The sequence below is a fragment of the Dipodomys merriami genome, unplaced genomic scaffold (assembly GCF_024711535.1).
Source record: "Dipodomys merriami isolate MVZ:Mamm:240054 unplaced genomic scaffold, mDipMer1.0.p SCAF_3, whole genome shotgun sequence".
In the NCBI taxonomy this organism is placed as follows: domain Eukaryota; kingdom Metazoa; phylum Chordata; class Mammalia; order Rodentia; family Heteromyidae; genus Dipodomys; species Dipodomys merriami.
Genome location: NW_027204492.1, coordinates 4432629 through 4453540, shown reverse-complemented (window position 1 = coordinate 4453540; position 20912 = coordinate 4432629). Strand labels below are relative to the sequence as shown.

General features: G+C 41.5%; 1 protein-coding gene across 1 annotated transcript in view; it reads left to right on the top strand.

Moving 5' to 3' along the window:
• The first annotated feature begins 1197 nt into the window (after nt 1-1197).
• The window catches only part of LOC138840019 (piwi-like protein 4), a 35374-nt gene continuing 15659 nt past the window's right edge, over nt 1198-20912 (top strand). Inside the window, exons 1-11 of the mRNA XM_070039604.1 lie at nt 1198-1284; nt 2072-2204; nt 4457-4535; nt 7055-7186; nt 8972-9186; nt 11338-11459; nt 13662-13742; nt 16145-16342; nt 18032-18143; nt 19350-19473; nt 20104-20221. Coding sequence (XP_069895705.1) covers nt 2121-2204; nt 4457-4535; nt 7055-7186; nt 8972-9186; nt 11338-11459; nt 13662-13742; nt 16145-16342; nt 18032-18143; nt 19350-19473; nt 20104-20221 — 1265 coding nt within the window. The 5' untranslated portion in view covers nt 1198-1284; nt 2072-2120. The remainder of the gene's footprint in view (nt 1285-2071; nt 2205-4456; nt 4536-7054; nt 7187-8971; nt 9187-11337; nt 11460-13661; nt 13743-16144; nt 16343-18031; nt 18144-19349; nt 19474-20103; nt 20222-20912) is intronic.

Below are 20912 nucleotides of genomic sequence, written 5' to 3'. Positions count from 1 at the left end.
ACTTAGATCTATCTAGATATCTCCAATACTTCGCCAACACCCCCCCCCCCTTTTCACAGCCTTTATCCTTATCAGGAATATCCTAATATTCTGTTTTGGAATAAAGGACTGCTCTATGGCTGTTGAAAAGAAAGCTTAGATGAGCCCATTGCCTTGTTAAATTTTGTAGGAATTAGCAGGTAGCCACGTGGTCAGTTTGTGAAGGGTGCTGGACTTAGCCTGGGAACACTGACTCCACAGACACAGAGGCCACTTCACCGTTCAGCTGGTAGCACAGTTGCATCCACTTTCCCTCTGTATTTAGTAAAAACTGTTTAGAGATGAAGAGGTTGGGCAAGAGAAGGGGGAACCCTTTGGATAACTCAGAAGCTTCTTGAGCCCACCAGCAATGCCAAGCACTTCCTCGGAAGTCTAGGGGTCAAGATCAACTTCCCAACACTTCCTTGCCTTTCCCCAGTTCTTGTCCACGTTCCCAGCCTCCTCTTTCCTGTGTTCACTATGGGCATTCTCCTTGAAGATTGATCTTTCTTTTTTCTCCACGTTGCGGGCCCAGATTCCATGCAGAAGACAGTCATCCACAATGATCTCGGGCCAGGTCTCCATCTGCTGAGGCCCCTGGAATGGCTCCGGTGTCCCCTGATTGGGAGGTCAGATCCAAACAACGCTGTGGCTCCTTTTGCTCAGGAAGCCGAGTTCAGTGGAAAGAGCGAAGTCTTGGTTCCCATGTTCCCAGTGTGTGCTGAACCCTTTTTCCCCTATGGGAAGAATTCTGCCACTCCCCTTCAGAGTGGAGGCAACAAGAATGGGCATCCGTGTGCCTGTTCCCAAGGTTCCCTGTGTCCCCTTTCCCCCTCTCCAGCTCCCGGGACACTGGCCGTGTTGGGCGTTTGTACTTCGTAATTCCCCCCCCCCCAGGGCCCCGGGGGGTCTGCAGCAGCGGCGGGTGGGCTTCAGGACCGCGTGGCCTGGCAAGACCGGTGGGCTTACGACAGCCGGGCCCTAGTCACCCTAGGGCGGGCGCGGGTAAAGCCGCGTGGGCGGCGGCGGTGGCGGCGCGGGCGAAGCCCAGGGGCTGAGGCGAGGGACCCCCACAGAGAGCGTCGGTTTCGGGCGGGGGCGGGGCCTGGTCGTTCCAACCTTCCCGCGTGGCCTTGAGGCTCCTCAGGAGCCGCTCACGTGCCGCCTCCTCCCGCCCAGCCCCGCCCCGCCCCTCACGCCGCGAGTTGCCTCTGGCCGCTTCTGAAGGAGCTGTAGCAGTAGCAGTAGCGGCGCCGGTGGAGGAAGGTGAGCTTTCCCGCGGTCTCGAGATGCCCTCCCAGAGAGCCCGCGCTCGGGTGCGCGTGGCTTTCGTCCGCCTTTCCAGAGGCTTGGGCTACCAACCCGGTGTGGGAGCTCGGGAGGGTCCGTCGAGGAGTGGGGGACCCGACACCACCACCCTCCGCCAACCCCCGGGACACGGGCTGGAGCCCCGCTGGGGTTCGCACTTCGGGCAAGTCCCAGCCGCGAGCTTGGCGGGGAGGAGGGAGGAGGCCGCCGCCAACGCTCTGAGCGCACTCCGGCGCGGCCCAACCCGACCCGGGCCGTGCGGGACGCGGGACGGGAGGGGGTGGGGGGGCTGCCGCCGCAGCGGCCGGCTTTAGGGTCGCACGACCCGGCCGGGCCGGGCAAGCGCGCGGGCGTCGGGTGGCCGGACAAACAGGACACCGTTGGGAGGACTCGGGCTGAGCTGCTAGGGCTGAGGTGTGGGACCCCGCACCGGGCACCGGGTTTCGGGCGGGGCCGGGCAGGGCCTTTCCTGGCTTCCGAGGCCCGCACCTCCCCCCGCCCCTGGTCTTGGTGCCCGCCAGTCACATCTGCCACCGCCAGGCGCCCATCGAAGCCTGGGAACCTGGCCCTCCTCCAGAGCCGCCCTTCCCGGAGGATGCTGCTATGCGGTCCAACGCCTGGGTCCCCGGGCCTTAAAAGGATGGACGGCCTCCGGGCCCGGTGGCCTCGCCCGCCCCTCCCTGCTGTCCTCTTGTCTTTCGTGAAACTGAGCCCCACCCCAGCCCTAATCGCATCTCCTCTACAGCCGGTGTTCAAACTTCACTGCTCTAGAAGCCCTTCCAGTGCGTGGAAACATGAGTGAACCGGCCGGTGTGAGTGCTGGAATGTCCCCTCAAAACTCCAGCACCCCCAACGAGCACTCCCTAGCCACGCCACTGGTAAGTAGCTTGGTGAATCGCTCCCTTTCCTTCTTTTCCTACCTCTGCCTTCAACCTGGATGGAGCCTTGTTCTCTGTGTATCTCCTTTCTCTGAAAGAAGGCACTTTCTCCCAACGTTGAGTCTTCCTGAAGTTTGTCACCTTTTACTTGGAAGGAATTTCAGGTGAGTAAGATAGGAATGTAGGTACATTAGCCAGGGAAGAGCTTTGGAAGAAAGGGTGTCTTTCCTTTCTATTTTTTGAGGTGTTTTTTTTTTTTTTTCCCTGTGGGTCGTGGGGCTTAAACTCTGGGCCTGGGCGCCGTCCATGAGCTCTTCAGCTCAAGGCCAGCGCTCTACCACTTCAGCCACAGCGCCACTTTGGGTTTTCTGGTGGTTTATTGGAGATAAGAGTCTCACGGGACCTTCCTGCCCAGGCTGGCTTTGAACTGCGATCCTCAGATCTCAGCCTCCTGAGTAGCTAGGATTACAGGCGTGAGCCACCAGCGCCCAGCTTACTTTCTGAGTTTTAAATAATTTGGCTATACATTTTTTGGGAGAAAATGGACCATATTCAGATCATTATATAGCGCAAATACTAATACAACTTAGTCTTGTTTAACTGGAACATAAATCTCTAACGTACATCTAGTTTGATTCAACTGCCGTTGCTTCATTAACCACTGTGTGTTTGGCTGGTTGTTACTCTTAGGTGACTAGATTGAATGGACCCATGAGTAATTACATTTCAACTATATTTCCAGTATTTTGAGCCACCTTTTATTTATTTATTTATCTATTTATTTTTCTTTTGTCGGTTGTGAGGATTGAACTTTGGGCCTGTGTGCTCTTCAGCTCCAGGCGAACACTCTACCACTTGAGCCACAGTGCCACTTCTGGTTTTCTGGTGGTTAATTGGAGATCAAAGTCTCCGGGATTTTCCTAAACGGGCTGGCTTTGAACTGCAATCCTCATATCTCAGTCTCCTGAGTACCTACGATTACAGGCGTGAGCCACCCGTGCCAGGCTTGAGCTACCTTTTAGACTGAGAGTAAAAGTACTTAATTGAATTGTCTGCAGTCGTTTTACTTTTATTTTCATGAAAGCAGTCTTCTCTTAACTTCACTCATTTTTGCAGCTGGCCAAGATTGTAGTAATTTCTTGAACAAAGACAAACATTTCCCATGAAAAGAGAAAATATTAATGGTTCTCTCTCCACTCATTTTAAAACAGATTGGGCCACTTTATTCAGAGGGAGTCATCTTCTAGACCTGTACCTACAGGTCCCTGTCTGGGTTTAATTTATTTTCATGTCTCACGGTCACAGAGGCATGAGGTCCATGCACACTTGTGCCCCTTTGTTCTTATGGGTTTCCTGAACACAAAGATCACATCCTTACACTTGGGTCTCACACTGTATTTTCTTGATAGTACGAAAAGCAGTTTAATAAATTGGAATGACTTGGAAAAAAATATATTTAGTGAAGTAAGCCAGGCCCAAAGAAACATAGGTCCCATGGTTTCCCTTATTTGCAATAACTAATAAATAACTAACAAGCAAAAAAGGCCAGATAAGTTGATGTTACGTGAAGTGAACCCCAAGATAAGTATTCAAATGTTTTTTCTTTCATGCGATTGTTTCTAACATATTTATAAGATGATTTCTTTATTGCTTTGTATGTCCTTCTCCCACGGTATAACCCCTGCTTTCACTGTATTTGATGTTGGTATAATTTGTGGACGGGAAGGGAAAAAACAAATCGTTTAAATAGGGATACAGGTGGACCCATTGCAACAATGAGATGTACAAGTCGTTATGTCCAAAAAACAACTTTACAACTTTGGTTGGGGAGGGGAGGGACGAGGGGAAAGTGGGGGGGTTGGGAGATGGGAAGGGGAAACAAAGGAGGAGGCAACAATAATAATAATAATAAGAAGAAATGTACTCATTATCTTGCCCATGTAATTGTAACCCCTCTATACGGTATTTTCACAATTAAAAAGAGAGAGAGAGAGAGAGAGAGAGAGAGAGAGAGAGAGAGAGAGAGAGAGAGAGAGAGAGGGAGAGAGAGAGAGAAAATAAATAAATTGGAATGACCATAGCTCTTCCTTTTGTCTAGAATGGGCATTTCTCACCTCAAGAATTTTACCCATTCATTTTATTTTCCTCATTCATGGTTATCTAGTGACTTAGGACATGACAGTGGCTGATCTGTTCTTGTGATGTTTTGACTTGTGACTCGTATCTGAACAAAATGTTTTCCCTTTTGATAGGCCACATCTGTTGATCCTAGTGACCATGAAATGGCCTCAAGCAGTGACTTCATGGAAACCAGCAGCACTTCACAGCAAGGTAAGCTCAGCTGAGGCTGTTCCCCTTAGCTTTGTTCAACCTGAATGGAGCAAGAGGGACTTCACCCAACCTTAGAGACCTAGGCTTGCTTCTTGAACATCTTTCTTTTTTTGGATGCCTGTAGTCATGTACTTAGAAGTTCCCTAACAGCTGCTAACACTTAGTAAGTGGAAATTCACTGTCATGAGGAAGTCAGTTTTCTGATTCTATTCAGTGAAGAATTTTGAAGGGAGAAAAAAAAACCCTCTAGGGATCTATGACATCCAAATGCAATGCTGTCATTACCTGTAGGGATGGTAGAAGCATGGAAAAATGTTGCTGCTTGCTGACTTTCTCTCTTCCCCTGGGACAAGCACCCTGTTTGATGGTAGCTCTCTTCCCTAAAACCCTGATGTGGTCTTGGGATCTTTGTCAACATGCCACTTCAAGTACCACTGTCACAATAGCAGTTGGCATGCCCAGCACATTAATTATGAGTTTCCATAACAAGATAGCAGAATAGGTGGCTCAAATAATAGAAATTTATTTTCTCATAATTCTGGAGGTATTAAGTCTGAGATCAAGATGTTGGCAGGGTTAGTATCTTTTAAGGCTTCTCTCCATGGCTTGTAGATGGCTTGTTTCTCCCTGGTTTCACATGTTTCTTCTGCACATTTCTGTGTTCAAATAACATAACTTTCACTTAGCTTTTTAAAGACCCTGTCTTCAAGTAACAATAAAATTTTGAAGTACCATGGGTTAGGATTTCTACATATGCATGTAGTAGGGACACAGTTCACCCCATAACCTCAGGTGGCCCTGTTCTGGCCACCAAATCAATTTTCCAAGTTCTAATAAATATGAATGCTCTAGGCACTTAGGACCTCCCAAACTGAGAGTCTGGAGCTCTCACCTATCCCATGCTCGGCTTCTCTATTCCTGGTGGGAGATTTGCTGGTCCCACTTAGACACCCCTTCTTGTTCTGGCAGGAGATTGTCCAGTCCCACTTTCACATCCCCTGTGTAATCTGGATTTGTACAATGAAAGGGGAGTATACCAGACCCTGCACCATTCAGACATCATTCCACCTTACAGACTTTTTCCATGTTGCCTGTACATTCTTATGAACAGCAAGTGATGGAAATCCTTCATCTTTGGAAAACAGATTCAATTTGTTTGTTTATTTAATTTATACAATGGATATGCATATATAATTACCATTTTAACTGTTAAATCTATCCTTTGCAAGTTTCCCCAGCCTTGCTCAACTGAAAATCGATTCCCCTTTACATGATAAATTCTCCTTTGCCCTCAGTCCTTAATATTTGCCATCCTACAGTAGCTTGAAATTTTAGAAAATATCCAACATCTTTTGAAATCAGGAGCATTGGATGATATAGACAATCTACTGAGGTTGATAGAATTTGAGAATAGAACAGAATTAGCAGGAAAGCATTCTACTGAAAGATTTTTAATAGATTTTTAAATTAAATTTTATTATTTTCTTGGGAAACTAAGACTCCATTGAGAAAGATAAGGTCAGTTGTTCTGAGCAGGTGAAAGTGACAACATGGGGGAAATTGCATGTAATATCTGTACCACAGGACAGTCCAAGCCAGAGTTCTAGAGATGCATTACTCATATCATTTTGAAGCAATACACTTTAATATTTTGATTTTTGGCATTCTGTTGTCTTCAAAGTGTCAAAGGTACATCCAAAACCCAAGCACCTCTTAATACTACTTAAACAAAGAACATTCATTTTGAAATAAGTTTTAAGCCAGGCGCTGGTGGCTGACACCTGTAATCCTGGCTACTCAGGAGGCCGAGATCAGAGAATTGCACTTCAAAGCCAACCTGGACAGGAAACTCTGTGAGACACCTATTTCCAATGAACCATCAGGAAGCCGGAAGTAGAGCTGTGGCTCAAAGCAGTAGAGCACTAGCCTTGAGCAAAAAAGCTCAGGGACAGCACCTGGGCCCTGAGCCCCACAACTCATGGAAAAAAATGAAAAAGAAGGAAAGAAGAAATTTTAATTTTATGTGTTCTGGATAGTTCCTTTTCACTGGGAAAAGAACAGGTTTCAGCCCTACTCTGTGCAGACATTGGTATAAAGCTTCAGCATGCTGTCAAGAAGGAGTTAGACATATAGAGTTAGACATATAGAGACAAATTTCTCTCCTTGACAAAAAAGTAAAAGTTTAAAATATAATGAAAAGGGTATTGGTGGGATTGGGACAGATGGGGAGAAATGATGGAAAGGATGACACTGATCAAAATACATGGTACTCATACACTTACATGTCAAATTGGAATCCCTTTGTATAACTACTTAAAGATAATAATTAAGAATATATTAAGAGCACTAACTCAGCATATTTCATTTCTAACAAAATGCTCCACTCACAGTCTGATTCTTACGTGAAAAACTTGTATAGTCAAAAATGTTTTAAAATTCACAAGCATCTGAGTTTTTAGATTCATTACTGATCATTAGAATGATATGTGGGTTGTTATTGTGTTCTCTTCATATTTTAGATAAAGATGGTGTATCTTTGGATGATGTTGGAAGTACTGTTGCAGAAAGAAGTGTGAAGATGACACCAGACGTCATGGACCTGGGTATCTGTATCCGAGAGAAAATGGCACATGTGAAAGACTGTAAAACAGGTATGCAATATTCACAGTACTTTTTTTTTTCTTGGTTGGTCATGGGGCCCTAACTCTGGGCTTGGGTGCTGTCCCTGAGCTCTTCAGCTCAAAGTGAGTGCTCTGCCACTTGAGCCACAGCGCCAATTCTGGTTTTTTGGTGGTTAATTGGAGGTAAGAGTCTCACAGACTTACCTGCCTGGGATGGCTTTGAACCGCAATCCTCAGATCTCAGTGTCCTGAGTAGCTAGGATTACAGGCATAAGCCACCAGCACCCGGCTCATACTACTTATTTTTTAATGGTACCAAGTTTTGCTTAAGAAATTTCCATTCCTAGATCTAAGATAAATAAGTTCCTATGCTTGCAGAATATTTGCTGTATGTGAAGCACTGTCTGGACACTTTAGATGTTATGTCATCATCTAGCAAACTTACTTGTGCGCGCGCATGTGCGTGAGCGCGCGCGCACACACACACACACACACACACACACACACACACACACACACACACACACACACACACACACACACACACACACAAAGAGAAAAGAAGATGTTTTGTAAAATAGTCCTTACCTTACCACATGTCAGGTATTTTGATCAATTCTGCAATGTATTTGTCTCTTCCTAACTGTAGTACAGGATGGGGTTGGCTATAGTTTGAAAACACTGATTCAGAAAATCTTAAAAGATCTCATCTGACATTCTCTAGGTTGACTTTTCTTTGTCCATTTATTGGAGCTGCTATGTTGCATTTCCTCAGGAAGAACAAAAGACTTTTCTTTAATTAAAAAAGTACCATGACTTTTGGCTCCTAACAGTTCTGTACTGAGACTGAGAAAACACTGATGTACACACAACATCTTTTTCTTCTTCACCACTTTGGAGGCTCATGCTTCCACTTCCTCCATGAGAAAAGAAAAGTCATGCTTATTTGATGTCATTCTTTTGTGGAAGTCAAGATTGTAAGAATCATGCATTCTATAATATAGACTGTGTGTCCTCATGAAGAAAAAAGATTGTGATAATAGGAAACTCCTTAGTAAACTCCTAGATTTTGTCCTGAGTCAGAGTGGAGCTTATGTCATCCTAAGTCCTGACTATGCCATGTTTATCTCTGATTTTATCCTATACACATTAGGTGTAAATAAAAATTTCTGGAGGAGGAAGGAACTTCTAAACACTCATATGGTCTCTCTACACAGACCAGAAGCTCCAGGTCCTGTTGGCTTTTACACCAAAAAGATAAAATTCCTTCCTAACGCCTATCCCATCCCTCCATATTTCAGGGTCTCCTTCGCTATTTGCCTAATGATTTTATCTCTGATAGAACCTTTCCAGAATTTCCAGAAGTATGGTTACTTTTTGATTATTTTGGGTTTCTCAGAGGTTGGGGAGTTATACTGTTCATTTTAAGGACCTATCAGTTTCTTTGTAATCTGAGAACAGCATGACTTTATGGCAGCATATGAGAACATTACTGCAGCAGATTTGAATGGCAGTGGATTAGAGCTGGAAGCAGGCTTGGGAGGAGTTTGGGTTCATTAACTTCTCCCAAAGTTAAGAACATTAGCTTCTGCTTCTGTGTTTCTCTGTTGCCTTGCTTCACAAATGAAAGTACTTTAATTCACAATATGGTATGGCAAAGCTTCAAGTTTTAGACATTAACTTGTACCACTGACTAAAAATGCTTGCTTTATAGCAACTATTATGCAGATGTAAATTAAAATTTTAAGTATGATTAATGTTAACATGGTGTAATTTTTATTGAAAAAGCATTGTTACTTTTGTTTGTTTCCCTAGGTTCGAGTGGAGTACCTGTGACTCTGGTTACAAATCTCTTCAATTTAGATATTCCCCGAGACTGGCAGCTATACCAGTACTATGTGACATACAATCCAGATATCAAATCTAGAAGGCTGAGGAATGCTTTGCTTTATAATCACAGTGACCTTGCTAACAAAGCAAAAGCATTTGATGGAGCTATCCTTTTTCTCTCAGAAAAGCTAGAAAAAAAGGTAGACAATGGTTAATTTTCACTATGTGTGTGTGTGTGTGTGTGTGTGTGTGTGTGTGTGTGTGTGTGTGTGTGAGTGTGCATATGTATATGCATATGTATATGCATGCAGATATATGCTTAGACAGGTGTATTTCAAAGATAGGGGCCAGGCGCTGAGGGCTCACACCTGAAATCCTAGCTGCTCAGGAGGCTGAGAACTGAAGATCACAGTTCAAAGTCAGCCCAGGCAAGAAAGTCAGTGAGACTCTTACCTCCAATTAACCATAAGAAAACTGGAAGTGGTGTCGTGGCTCAAAGTGGAAGTGCTCAGGGACAATGCCTAGGCCCTGAGTTCAAGCCCCACTACTGACTAACAAAATTAAAAAGTTAGGGTTTTCCTTTTTCTCATGAGCATTAGATTATTTAACTCTTCACTTTCTCCTGTTCCCAGCTGGAAAGCTCAAAGACTTCTTAAGTTATCAGTATTTGATTACATGATTAAGCCCCCGATGTTCTGGCACTTTAAAAATAAGATCTATAAGTGTCCTAAAAATAGGCATCATTTTTTAAAACTTTTCCATAAATGGGCAAGACTTTAAAAAACAGCATTTACCTATGGCTTCAGAGCTTTTAATTTGTTCTATTGCATTTGCTTCTGTACAGTCATGCCTATGTGTCCAAACAGCATCAGTCTGAATACAGAACTGACATTTCTTTTACGACTTGTTCCATCATATGAACTATATAATGATGTTTTCTGGAAGTATTTTTAAAGTATTACCACTGGAAATGGAAATTGATATTTTGTTATTATCTATTGTTAGGGTTTTAATATCTTCATTCTTTTTTATTGATGTTCAAAATGATGTTAAGAACCAGTTTCTGTATGAAAAGTTAAAACACAGAATTAAATATTTATACTTCTCACCCTTAGAATGTGAATCCTTAAACTCAACATTTTAAGTAGCATGGTATATGTAGGTTTAAATTTCCAGATTAAAAGTACATACTTGGAAATTTACTCAAGAAATGCATATGCAAGCATTCTTGAGGCCTTTATAATTAGCCAGTTTCTAATTTGTTATCCTTGAGAAAAATTTCTGATGATAGATTGAGACTTGATGGTTTTCTGAATTCTTACATTTAAAAATGTATACCGTTGGGGCTGGGAAGTTGGCTCAGTGGTAGAGCGCTTGCGTTGCATGCCTGAGGCCCTGGGTTCGATTCCTCAGCACCACATAAGCAAAAAGAAAAAAGCCAGAAGTGGCGCTGTGGCTCAAGTGGTAGAGCGCTAGCCTTGAGCTGAAGAGCTGAGGGACAGCACCCAGGCCCAGAGTTCAGGCCCCATGACTGGACCCCCCCAAAAAAAAAAACGTATACCGTGCCAGGAGCTGTTATAGAAACAAATGCATGTATTTTTACATTGTTAAAACATGGTTCTAGGTTAGAAAAGTCCTAAGCATTTCCCCAGTACCTCATCTTTTCTTCTTTTCCTTTTTTAATGAGGAAAAGATGAGTTTTGTCACATGGTTTCAAAGATTCCTTCTCAAATTTTTAGAATGAAATTTCTGGAATTTATTCTAACTTCTACCATTATTCCTCCACTCCTCATTTTTACTTTCCCTCTTGACTATATCCTCTCTTTTGCTTTTTTCTCTTCTCTGCTTTTCTGTTTTATGAATAAGCTTTTGAGGGTGTGCCCTCTGTAATTCACAAACCTGACAGCAGCTAAGAGGCTTCTGGCCCTCCAAGCAGTCCCTGAAAACGGGCACATGTATACTCTTGTGGTATGTACATATGTGAAGCTTTATGGTGGATCTCCTCCTTGCTCACCAAAATGGTTACAGTCTACTGTTCTGGAATCTTCTTGTATCAAATCTTTTCGCTATGAATCTGGCTTTAATGTTCTCTCATTTTGTTAGAGAATAGAGTGATAGATCAAATAGATAGATATGTATATATGTATACATATATATACTATATATATATATACAATATATATATATATATATACAATGAGACACCAAGGAAATAAAAGCCCTCCCAATATAATATAAGCATTAAGTTATTAATTATATAGGAACATCTGGAGTTCTGTTTTCAGTCATCTATATTAAACATGAATATTTGAGGATGCCCAAGAGTGCATTTAAAATGCCTATTTTTCCAGGTCACAGAACTGTCAAGTAAAACTCACAGAGATGAGACCATAAAGATGACTATCACTCTAATGTGTGAACTGCCCTTACGCTCTCCTGTGTGCATCCACTTCTTCAATATCATCTTCAAAAAGTAAGGCATTTTAAATGTAAATTTAATTTGGACTATGGATACCTCTCAGCATGGAGCCTGGGAATTAAAATGTTCAGTTGTTTGTGTTAGATCTGAATGCCAAGTCCTTATAATGAGCTCCAGACCAGTGCTTTGAGTTAGAAGTACGGTTGCCTTACCCCTCCCCTTGTCTGGCTTTTTCTGAGTAAACCTATGCTGGTGTTCAGCCATCTGATTGTCTACTATGTCTCCCCCCTTTTTTGGTTACTCATGAGGCTTGAACTTGAACTCAGAGCCTGAGTGCTGTCCCTGAGCATTTTTTGCTCAATGCTAGTGCTCTACCACTTTGAACCTCACCTCCACTTATGGTTTTTGAGTGCCCAGGATGGATTTGAACTCTGATCCTCAGATCTCAGGCTCCTGAGTAACTAGGATTACAGGAGTGAGCCCTTTTACTATGTACCTTTTTAACCTAACAATTTGTAGGCTGTGCTCCAGCAACATCATCATCATTAGGGCAGTTTTTTTACCTACTTTTATGTACTTGACAGTAATTTTCAAAAATCTGTCATGGTCTCTTGTTAACACAAATCATCATTATCAGAACTGAGTATTATCAGAACTGAGACCAGGCATTCAATGGTTATTGCCATCCCATTGGTAGAAGGAGGGTGCCTTTTTGCTTTTCTTCATTTCTAGTACTCCATTACATCTTGACCCCTAGTGTTCACTGTGTTTGCCTTAATCAACTGAAGGATTTATTTTTGTCCTACCTGGTTGACTAGAATATAAAAGTCAGTTGCCATATGTCCGGGCAGTACCCTCTTTCTCCTTCCCTTGGTCATATACACACCTGGGATAGAAGGAAGGAACTAAACTATTCATGTTCTTCAGGTGTAACTTAAGGATCATTTGTTCCAAAATCATCTTGGATAGGATTTGATCAAGTGAAAATTCTCTAGCTAATCACCAGATCTAATACATAGACTATCATGAGTGGGGCCTGGCAATCAAAGTGCTTCCCAGATGACAAATTGACAAATGTATACTCTAAAGCATATGATTAGTTCTGTGTAGCTTGTGTAAGTCATTCTGATAAGCTGCTCAGAAACCTTAGCCAACAACCCATTTGCCCAGTCCAGCCTCCAGAGAGGATGGACTGAGGGAAGTTTTACTTTTGGCCAGTAGTGGATGCACATAATGAAACACCACATACAAATACACTATTTTCCTAATTCTAACACTAATTTGTCCAGTCTCTCTTGATCATGTCTGACATTTACCTTTTCAGACGCCATTCTGGCTCATACCCCTCTGAGGGGAATTATTTTAAATCAGTTGACACTTGTAAGATGCCTTCTAATGGCAAAGCATTTTCAGTTGTTTTATCTTATAATGTTCTTACATGAGCAACCTGAGGAAGGTACTTGTTATAGGAATACTACTTTATAAATAGGGAAACTATAATATTCAGGTTAGTGGCTGAAACCCATAATCCTAACTATTTAGAAGGCTGATATAGGAGGATTGTGATTCAAATCCAGCCTGGGAAGAAGAGTCCATGAGACTCTTATCTGTAGCAAAAAGCAGGAGTTGTGATGTTGCTCAAGTGGTAGAGTGCCAGGGAGAGTGCTCTGGCCTTGAGTTCAAGCCACGGTACCCCCACAATAAAGATAATAAAGAAATAATAAATAAGTGAGACTTGAACTTGTGACATTTGGTAGCCCACATCACAGAGGTAGAAGCCTTGCATTCTGACTTGGACTCAAACTCTCCTATACCCTCCAATGTGGTCACCTCCTTTTTGTGATCTGAATTACTGCAGGTGACCAGACCAGTGGCAAAGGGGTCACCCCAGAGATGTGAGACCCATAGACAGCTTGAACAGCTTTATCAGAAATACTTGCCTCTTCTCAAAATGGGGAAGAAGTGGGTTGCTTCACCCTTTCCAGCTAACTACAATGTTACAGTAATCACAGTTGTAGTTTATAATTGATCACAAATTGATCATTGCAGTTAGGCTCTCAGTTAGAGAAAAGTAACTTCACTATGTCATTCTCAAATATGAAGTGACAGTCCAAATATAGATGGATATTTAGTCTCAAAATATTCTAGTAGGAAAATTCTACTCAGTCTAAGTATTTTGTGTTGAGTTTGAGTACCAATTTAGAATTACACTTTATTGACTAATATTTACCAAAGATTCAAAAAATGCCCTTGCAGGATATTAAAACAGTTGTTCACATGCCGAATTGGACGGAACTTCTATAAGCTCTCAGAGGCAGTGGAAATTCCCCAGCACAGGTAAGTTTATATTTTCTGTTCCTCTGAAGTGCACATAATGTGAGTAGGATCATTTGTAATGCAGTATAACATTATGCCTCCTGTGAGAGTCTCTGTAGTTTGCAATGTAATGGACTTTTATAATTTTTGAATATTTTTTATAGAATAGTAGAGTGAAATTTGAAGCCTTATATTGTTCTGTACAAGGACATTATCATGAATTCTAGAAGGAATCCAGAAACTGAATTTTCTGAATATAAAAATGAAGTGAAAAAGAATAAGCTCAACTGTGTTGTAACATATAGCTGGTTTTCTGTGGTCTGACTGAAGTTAAACATTCACGGTGGTTGACATGACATCATTGGGTAAATAGAGGTCAGACAAAGAAATCAACAGAGCTACTTTAGTGAAGGCAAAATCTTTCTGAATACTTGTGTAATATTATTCCTAAACTGGAAAGTTGGTGCTGCAGGGAAAGTGTCAATCCTGCCTTACACTTGTTGGTACATAGCTCTCTAGAAACAAATACATACATATGTATATATATATATATATATATATATATATATATATATATGTATATATACACCCATATATAATGTACATTTAATGTAGATTTGTGTGTGCATGTGTATATATACATATATATATATACAATACATATGGTTGTTTTCTGTTACTCTTTATTACCTTAAACTAGTTGGTACATAGCTCTCCAGAAAAAAAAACATATACACATATATACAATGTATATTTAATATATATTACATGTATATAACATATGCTTGTTCTGTATTACATTAAACTGGTTGATACATAGCACTCTAGGAAAAAAGTACATATGTATATATTTACATACATGTATAACAGATATGGATATTCTCTATTCTCATATATATTATGTGAATAAAAAATGTTAAATATGTGTTTATATATATTTGTGTATATTGATATGCTGGTACTAGGGCTTTAACTCAAGGCCTCACTCTCACTTTATTTCTTCTGTTTGTTTCTTATGTTGGTGATCTACCACTCAAGCCATGCCAACAATTCCATTTTTTGCTAATTAATTGGAGATAAGAACAACTCAGATTTGTCTTTCCCACTGGCTTCAAAATGCAATCCTCACATCTGTCTCCTGAGTAGCTCTGGTTATATGTGTGAGCTACCAGTGCCTGGCTGTCTCCAGAATTTTGTGATCAAGTTAAAAATAAGCAACTAGCCTACAAACGACAGATACATAAACAAAGTGCATAAAGGATTGAAAATCTGTGGATAGGAATATCCATAGGTTCAGTGTTGAGCTAAGTTACAACAAGTGCCCAGTACATATGCTTGTCCTGCAGATTGGCCTAGTATCACAGCAAGCTACGCATAAAGGATAAACTAGAATTCTTTTTAAACAAGCCTTGTCTATTTGTTCATGTCATTTCTATAACTTCTTATTCAAGATTTTTCAGTCCATATAGAAAGGAACTATAGCCTGGACTTTGGTTTCTTCCGTATATCTGCAAATGAAATCACTCAGGGCCTCAAGCTCTCCCTTGGCTTGTCACTCGAGGCTAGCACTCTACCACTGAGCCATACCTCCACTTTGAGCTTTTGGGCAGTTAACTGGAGATGAATGTCTCATAGACCAGTATCTCATTTCACTTTTGTATGTCTTAATCTCACGATTAAATCTATCCACTTCAGCTGGAAGGGGTGCATTTTGCTGAACCACATGTGTGGACAGATGGCTTTATTAACACATTGTTTCTACCGCATCTTTGCCTCTCTACAGGCTGCTATCCTCTCCCCACACATGCAGATTTGCATTATAGAGAGACAAAAATGGTTCTCACTGCTGGGAGCATGCTACTGAAATCCAGTGGGTAGAGACAAGGAATGCTGCCCACCATCCTACAATGCAAAGAACAGCTCCTACCAAAGAATTATTCAGTCTAAATACCATTAGTGCCAAAGTGAGAAACTGCCTTACCAGGAATAGATTTGTCCTACATGTATGCTAGACACTCCAACAGAAAATAAAAATTTTAGTTAGCAACTGGAAGAAATCACACTAAAGAAAAAGTTATCTGTAGAAAATTAGAGTGAAAAACCATTACATAAAAATCTCTGTAATCTTAGCTAATCAGGAGTCTGAGGTCAGAGGATCGCAGTTCAATACCAGCCTGGGCAGAAAAAGTCCCGGAGACTTATCTTCAATTTACCACCAGAAAACCGGAAGTGGAGCTGTGGCTCCAAGTGATAGAGCGCTAACCTTGAGCAAAAGAGTTAAGAACAGTGCCTAAGCCCTGAGTTACTGCCCTACAAACAACACACACACACACACACACACACACACACACACAAGTATCTTTATTGTTTTTCTGGTATAACATTTTAAATATGATATTTTTTCTTCTTTTATGTTTTTAAAGATTATCCCTTTGGCCTGGGTATGCCATTTCTGTGTCACATTATGAAAGCAGCCTTCTGTTTAGTGCTGATGTGAATTATAAAATCCTCCGGAATAAAAGTGTTCTGGAACTTTTGACTGATCTTGAGCACAGCGCTGGCATGTCTGAATTCACCCAGATATGTGAGAAACAGCTTATAGGGCGTGTTGTCCTTACAAGGTAAAAATCTACTCAATGTTTTCTATAGAGTGAATTACTTAGTTCTCTGTGAATAGGAATTTCACTAGAGCACTGGCCATGGCACAAGTCTGATCAGTTTGGCCACCTGTGCAGAAGGTGTGGCTACTCTCTGTTGTCTAAAGTTCAGGCTGTCCCAAACTGGCATGTTATTACCTGTTGTATCCCCTTTTTCTGTTCTGATCCTCAGCAGCCTGAACTCTGTTACTTTAGTGCTCCCGCCTGGGTTCTCTACCCCAAGTTCTGTGTTTCAAATCTTCACCTCCACAGATGAAGTCTGTTTCTCACCTGCCTACTCCCATAAACACTTTGCTCTCAGCCAACTTTTGATGGTCATTATATTGCATTTTATTACAGTACTGAACAGGAAATCCATAGCTCACCTTTTCTATAAGATTCAAGGTCTTTTAGATCAAGAGCACACCACTTTTTGTAAACCTCTACATTTATCTATATATAATTTTCCCTCCATGCACATTGAACTGCATTAAAAATTGGTGGGTTAAATGACCTCCTGAATTAAAAAAAAAAAAAAACACAGCATATACTTGTTTTTTCTGATCCTGAGCCTTGAACTCAGGACCTGGGCGCAGTCTCTGAGCTTCTTTCACTCAAGGCTAACACTCTACCACTTAAGACACAGCACTACTTTTGGCTTTTCCTGGGTAATTTATTGGAGTCTCACAGACTTTTCTGCCCAGGCTGGCTTCAAACTGTGATCCTCAGAGCTCAGCCTCCTGAGTATCAGCATATACCTTGTAAGAATAATTTTATTACTTTTAAGGTGTAGTACAGAGGACCTACAATTTCATAAGTCAGGTAATGAGTACATTTCTTCTTTTGGACATTGTCATCCCTTCCTTTGCTTTCCCCAGTTTCCCCTCCTCTCCCTGCCCACACAGCATATAGTTTTGCTGATCTAAAGAGGCATCTTTTAGTAACCGTGGTAGTCTTCGCCTATCCTGGTTTGGAATTTTCACTTAAAGTTACTTTCTGGGTCATATAGGAGAGGGGTAGAACTAGTTGAATTCCATACTACCTGAGCCAAGACCTTCCTCTGTGCTTTTATCAAGATCTTGATGGGTTAGCATACCACACTCTTTGAATAAACAGCCTTTCAGGATACCTAGCTCTCTGGAGAAACTTGCCTTGGAGATTCCTGCAGGCTGAGACACATGACAGAATGTTGCAGGCTACACAGTTCTGATGGGGAAAAGGTAATCAGAGTGGTCCCACATTGATTAAACAAGATGGCAAAATTCTGTGGTTGGTTAACCTACTTGGTATTTTTTATCAGAAAGGATTCCTGGTCTCAGAACACTTTGAATGACATCAGAGCAGATGGGAAAATTTAAACTAATGCTTCCTCAATTGAACATTTAACCACAATTTAACAGAAGTTAGTGTCTGTCAGTGAGAAACACACATTTTATTCTACCAACTTTTTCACTGGATTTGTTGGAATACAAGATCTTCTATGCCAAAATGGTAATACTCTTGCTAGGTAAGACTTGATCATGCCCCCCCCCCCAAAAGGAACTATCTTATGTTACTATCTCATAATTTCTGACATTCTGGAGTCTTTCTTACACTTTGAGGTACAAGTGTGGTGAAACAACTGCTTATCTGAGTGTTCTGGAAACTTTTTAAAAAGTGTCCTGTGTTTACCAGATACAATAACAGAACCTACCGCATTGAAAATATCAACTGGTCGCTGAAGCCGGTGCACACCTTCCGGAGGCGAGACGGCTCAGAGATCTCCTATGTGGATTATTACGTGCAGGTAAAAATATGTGTACTTCCTTTCCTCTTAGCTTAGAAAACTTCTCATATTCCTTCCCAATGCAGGAAATTCCCCAAATTGCCAGGCTGAGTCTGCCTTCCGTAACATTACATCTTGACCCTTCTTCTCCATCCCCTGTCCCTCGTTGGGCTGAGATTCTCATTCTGCTTCCTGCTTCTTGTTGGTAGTCTCAGAATTCTCCTGATAATGTCACTTACAGTCTTGAAACAATCCATGATTTTTGTTATTGCTTTGGTAGTTAAATATGGGCTCTGCACACCTTTCTTTTTTTTCCTTTTTTTTGTCAGTAATTAGACTTGAACTCAGGGTCTGGGCCCTGTCTGTGAGCATTTTTTTTTTGCTGAAGGCGTGGTTATTGGAGATAAGAGTCTCATAGACTTTCCTGCCTGGCCTGGCTTCAAACCATGATCATCCTGAGTAGCTAGGATTACAGGTGTGAACCAACAATGCCTTACAGGCCTTTCAAAATCCTTTATCATTTATTTGGTCACCCTCTGCCTTTAAGCCTCATCTCTTGTATTCTGTCCCTTCCCTTTCTTGGCTGTTTCTCTCCTGTGTATTTTCACAAAAATAGCTTTCTTTTTCCCCCTACTGTTTTAAACCAGACAACAAATACTCTTCGTTATTTAGCTCAGCAATCACCTCTCAGGGAAGCTCTATGATTCTCTTCCGAGGGTTTAATAAATTTAGCTACATTAGATCATCTTAAGCAAGATACGAATAGTCTGACCTCTCTTAAACTTTAGTCTCTCTAAAGTGTGACTTAAGCTCCTTATTTCTGGACACCACAGTTAGCACAGTTCCTTGCATGTAGCAGATTCTCAAAAGATATTTAATGATGGTCTCTGAGTGCCTCTAGGAGCTCTAGACACTGGCATTGAGTCAGCCCTGGGGAAAGTCACTGGACTATGTACAAATCAGCTGGAGGCTATTCTGAATATGGATGCAACCCAGAGGAGCATGCTAATGGCTTTTTTAAGTCTTGTGACATTATAAAAGATAATTAAAATCTTAAAGCTGAACCTTATATTTAAAAGAACAAGTCCTTAAGAGAAAGTTGTAAAGTTCAAGAAACTGAGAGATATCCTACTACTAAAAAGGCTCATTTATAGTATACATTTTGGGATTTGCTTCTTTCTTGCAGTGTTTCCATATTAACTTTCCCCTCAATCTTGCATGTTATAGAGATACGGTATTGCTTTATCTGACCTAAATCAGCCAGTGCTTGTTAGTCTGCTGAAAAGCAAGAGAAATGACAACACTGAACCTCAGATTGTCCACCTGATACCTGAGCTTTGCTTTCTAACAGGTAATGTTTATGTTTTAAAACTCTGCTGGGCTGCACACCACAGGCTCCTGAATCTTAGCAGTGAGAACACACTTCTTTATGGTAGATGAGTGGCAGGGCAACTAATTAAATCCTGGAGAATGGCTATTTTAAAGTAATGTACTCAATAGTAATGACAAGGGAATGGACATAGTGCCATTTGAAATCTATTTTCTCTATCCCATGTGTTCCACTTGTTACTTTGGTATAAAATAGGCCTCTAGATATTTTTCTAAAACCAAGCTGCTTTTTGCAGTTTTTTTTCTTTTTCCTTTTGGTTGTGGGGCTTGAACTTGGGGCCTGGGTAATGTTCCTGAGCTCTTTGGCTCAAGACAAGCACGCTGTCACTTTGCACCACAGCTCCACTTCCAGTTGGAGGTAAGAGTCTCATGGACTTTCCTGCCCAAGCTGGCTTTGAACTGTGATGCTCAGATCTCAGCCTCCTGAATCACTAGGATTGCAGGAGTAAGCTTTCAGCACCCAGCAATTGTTTGGATTTGGTAGCAGGGAGACCAATATAATTTTGCTTTTCATTATGTATATTATTACAGTGACACCAAAATGGCCCTTAGTTGATTTTTGTGTGTTTACAAATGCTGCTGTATTTCGCAGGCCTGACTGCCCAAGAAGTCTTTGACTTTGAACTGATGGAGACCATGGCTGCAGAAATGAGGCTGAGTCCTTTGGGCAGGCAGCAGCACTTGGACAGGCTGGCTGACAACATCCAGAGGTATTGGGTTGCTCTTACATTTCTTCCTTGATGAAAATATCTCATCTTGATGGCTCCTGACATTGATGTCTGGAGTCTAGCAGGTCAGCCCAGATACTGAGCAGTCTCAGGTTGAAGTGCAGCAGTGAGAACCTGTGCTGGTAAGCTTTGAACACTGCTTCAGCTGGACAGCTAAGCTTTCATGTTTAATACATTAGATCTGGGCACTTAGAATGTGGTCAGTGACATCCTTAGGTGACAATATTTTGGATTTATTAGGTCAAATAGCATGTTTATATGACTTCATTTGTTTTTGTTAAAGTGTAGTAGGAAATTTTAAATTGTTTTGTTTTTGTCCTTTTTGGTAGCACTAAGGCTTGAATGGAAGGTCTCAGTGCGGATAAACAGGAATTCTACTGGCTGAGCCATGCGAAGCCTTTGCTGTGCTGGTTATTTTTTTATTTTAATTTTTTATTGTTATTATAAAGGTGATGTACAGAGGGGTTACAGTTTTGTAAGTCAAGTGAAGAGTACATTTCTTTTTGGACAGTATCACTCCTTCCCTTGCTCTCTCCCAGTTTTTCCCTCCTGTCTCCACCCACAAGTTGTATAGTTTATTTTTAGCATAATGTCCAGTGAGTACCACTGCTGCATTTGGTCACCCCTTGTCCCTCTATTTCTGTTCCCCACTTGACCTCCCAATGAAAGATAA